This window comes from Mus caroli, chromosome 6, assembly GCF_900094665.2.
Source record: "Mus caroli chromosome 6, CAROLI_EIJ_v1.1, whole genome shotgun sequence".
Taxonomy (NCBI): domain Eukaryota; kingdom Metazoa; phylum Chordata; class Mammalia; order Rodentia; family Muridae; genus Mus; species Mus caroli.
Window position 1 is genome coordinate 99309 of NC_034575.1, and position 4036 is coordinate 103344.

The 4036-nt window shown below is 35.5% G+C and overlaps 1 protein-coding gene across 1 annotated transcript in view; it reads left to right on the forward strand.

Annotated features, from left to right (window-relative positions):
- Positions 1-4036, forward strand: part of Vps50 (VPS50 subunit of EARP/GARPII complex) — a 101068-nt gene that overhangs the window by 37113 nt on the left and 59919 nt on the right. Inside the window, exons 10-11 of the mRNA XM_021164267.1 lie at positions 434-476; positions 1749-1847. Of these exons, the coding sequence (XP_021019926.1) occupies positions 434-476; positions 1749-1847 (142 nt within the window). The remainder of the gene's footprint in view (positions 1-433; positions 477-1748; positions 1848-4036) is intronic.

A 4036-nucleotide genomic window follows, 5' to 3' on the forward strand; every position in this document is an offset into this window, starting at 1 on the left:
ATTCTTCTTGAGTTTCATGCGTTTAGCAAATTGTATCTTATATCTTGGGTATCCTAAGTTTTGGGCTAATATCCACTTATCAGTGAATACATATTGTGATGATGTGCTCTTTGATGTAGTTAAGCCCAATTTATTTCAGCTTGGTATTGTATTACATAGCTTTTGTTGATATTTAGTTTCCTTAAATTGTATTTTTTTAAATGTTTATTTTCTATTTCTTTATTCCTGTGTTGTAGCAATTAACTTTGTGAAATTTTACTATTTAGTTTAATTTTAAAATGTACCATGAACTTTTAATTCTTAATTTTCTGTAGATTCTTCAGTTATTTCTTTTTCTTTTCTACCATCACTGCACATACCGTGGGCACTGGTTCTCTGTTATTCATCAGTGGGATTTAGCACTAGACACCTCTAACCCTGTTTTATTCTGCAGTGAGCTGAATTCAAAGCTGCAAGATACTTTGGAGCAAATCGAGGTAAAGAGTCTTACTATAAACTGGGCAGCATTTTCCTTTTGGAGATTTCTGGCTAGTGCAGGCACAACATTATTCTCTGGGTTTGTTTTATTTCCCTTGTCCCTAGATCACTGCACTCAAGTCTCTTGTGTTTAACTTGAAATTTCCATGAAATTAAATCAGATTTCATCTACTTGTAAACTCAATAATGCTTCTAGAATTGGGGGGACCTTAAAGCAGAATTTGAAGATAACACTTTTTCTAGAAATGTAAGACTCCAAAGGGGAAACAGATGTGTTGTCATGTTACAATACAATATAATTACTTTCCACATATTTTATTTTATAAATTACTTCTCTTTTTGGCCCTTTGAGTTGATTTCCTTGGGTTTATTAACTGGTTAAAAACTCTCATAAATTCCAAAAACAGATTGAAAGGGTATAGGTGGGAGGAGACAGGTTCATCGTGGGGCCTTTTAATCCTCCTACTTCATCAGAAGCCCCGCCTGCAGTCTTTGCAATGCAGAGAGCAATTGGAGTTCCTGGGTTCCCTCTCCACCTCTTGCTTTCCTGATCAGGATACTGTAGTTGTAAAACTTAGACTATCAAATAACCATTTGTGAAAGAAGTCTGGTCATAAATACAATGATTTGCTAATTATAAGAATGTCTGCTAATCAAAAGCAACTGACTTGAGAATTCCTTAAGTAAGCATTGCTCTGAATAGTTTTAATGAGGGCTTTGTTGAAAATTCAATATTTATTCATTATTAATACAGACAAAAATATTATTCTGTGCATGTAGAAAATCATTATTTAAAGATGAACTCGTTGAAATAGAAACCCAATAAGGAGTGCATTTAAGATGGCAAAGCTTAATTGGGGTATGTATTTTCAAAGTCAGTTTTTGGTTAAGAATTACATTGTCTGGGTTGCAAAAGGATTGTTATATTATTTTTTTAAATAATTGTATATCTTCAGCTTATATAATTTTGTAATCTAGCAGATGATTGAGGAAATAGTTAAGAAATATTATAAAATAAGGTCTCTTGAAATTCATGCTTATTTTGTTTCTTATGAAATACTAGATATGGGTCTCAAGGTAAATACATTGCTCACAATGCTAATTTTTATACAAAACTTAATTATAGTGGCTAATTGTAATTATACTTGGTTTCTACTAGCCCAGTAAAATGGTAAATAGTTATTAGTTATAAATGGAGGGAAGGTAGTTAATATTTTTTTATATTTCTTTGAAAAAAAGTTTCCTCATCAGTTCTTCTGTTGATTGCATAGGAACAGTTGGATGTAGCTCTTTCCAAAATCTGCAAGAATTTTGACATTAACCATTATACCAAGGTTCAGCAAGCTTACCGGCTTCTTGGAAAAACACAGGTTAGTTGTAAGCAGATGTCACTCATAAACCTTTATGATTGGGTCTGATTATTACCAATATATCCTTCCAAAATTTCACTTAACAAAAGTGCATTGTAATGCTGAATGAATAATGGTAACATCTTAACAGAGTCTCAGAGTATTAAATAATGTAACAGAAACATACTAAAACTTAGTTTTAAAATGTTTGCCAGTTCTGATATTTTCACTACTTTATGTAGGATTAAGAAAAGTATATTTTACTTGAGAGGCTGAGGCAGGAAGGTTGCAAGGCCAAGACCATAGCAAAAACCTGTTTTCAAACAAATAATCAAACAAACAAGTAAGCAAGCAAGACAACCACAAAGGAAGGAATGAAAAGTACAAGCTAATTAAAATTCAATGGGAAATTGCATATAGTATCTTGTACCTTAAGTTTTGGTCCTGTGAGGTGGATCTTAATAAGGGGTTTTGTTTGTTTCTAGATAGGCTAGCCTGACTCCCTCAAATGATATATAAACTGTTTCTTTTTTTTTTTTTTTTTTTCTTTTTCCAACTTTTTATTAGGTATTTTCTTCATTTACATTTCAAATGCTATCCCAAAAGTCCCTATACCCTCCCTCCTCCCTCCCCCTGCTCCCCTACCCGCCCACTCCCCCTTCTTGGCCCTGGTATTCCCCTGTACATATAAAGTTCAAAAATCTGTATGATAAGAACTTCAAGTCTCTGAAGAAAGAAATTAAAGAAGATCTCACAAGATCTCCTGTGCTCATGGATTAGCAGGATCAATATAGTAAAAATGGCTATCTTGCCGAAAGCAATCTACAGATTCAATGCAATCCCCATCAAAATTCCAACTCAATTCTTCAACAAATTAGAAAGGGCAATTTGCAAATTCATCTGGAATAACAAAAAACCTAGGATAGCAAAAACTCTTCTCAAGGATAAAAGAACCTCTGGTGGAATCACCATGCCTGACCTCAAGCTCTACTACAGAGCAGTCGTGATAAACTGTTTCTTAATGAGTACACTTATCTGTCAAATAGATCCCTTGCATCTAGCAGATTTCCCTAGTACTGTAGCTCACCATCTAATGTGTGGCTTTGCACACTCATTATCCACGGTCTTCCGTGAAAAACATGGAACTGTTGGGGTTCAGGAATCACTGTACAAACCACTGATCTCAGTTAAGCAAGAGTAGTTTATTGAACACACCTCCCCCCAAGACCAATCGATATGGACCATAAAAAAGGACTTGGGAGCCTAATGTTGGTACCAATCTGTTCTTAGGACAGGCTTTATATTGGGAAAACCAAGTTCAGAAGTTGAAAAAGCGAGGCTGGAGGCAGTACTACATGTATGGCTAACTAGACAAAGTATTAACAGCTGACTGTTAAGTGATTGGTCCTATGTGAGGGTATGAGGGGTGGTGAACAGGGGAGTTTCAGAGCATTGAGATAACAGGGCAGAAGTAATACAACCATAGGTTTACTACCTTTTAGGAAAAATTTTCAGTGTCAGTTATGGATAATTACACTTCTGGGAAGTACTGTCTAAGAACCTAAACTTAATTCAACCTTTTGAGCAAAATGGAGACTGAATTCAAAGTGGCTACAATTATGTTAAAGGGAGCAGGCCTCAACACAAACAAGGGGAATGGTGTGAAACTTAATCTTATCTCCTATAACTAGAATTATTCATTTAATTACTCAACCTTTACAAATGATAGGCACAAGCTTTTATCTTTTTCTTTTTTGTAAAATGGTGCCTTTTGGAAAGAAATTCAAGACAGTACCAAATGTTTTCAATTCTATTTAGTATTTAAAAGCTGATTTTTTTGTCTTTTCTTTTTTTATTTAGGGAAGAAGGAGTTTCTTTCTATTTTTTTTTAATTGGGTATTTATTTCATTTACAGTTCCACTGCAATCCCAAAAGTCCCCCACATGCTCACCCACCCACTCCCCCACCCACCCACTCCCACTTCATGGCCCTGGCATTTCCCTGTACTGTGGCATATAAAGTTTGCAAGACAAATGGGCCTCTCTTTCCACTGATGGCCTACTATGTCATCTTCTGATTCATATGCAGCTAGAGACACAAGCTCTGGGGGTACTGGTTAGCTCATATTGTTGTTCCACCTATAGGGTTGCAGACCCCTTTAGCTCCTTGGGTACTTGCTCTAGCTCCACCATTGGGGCCCCTGTGTTCCA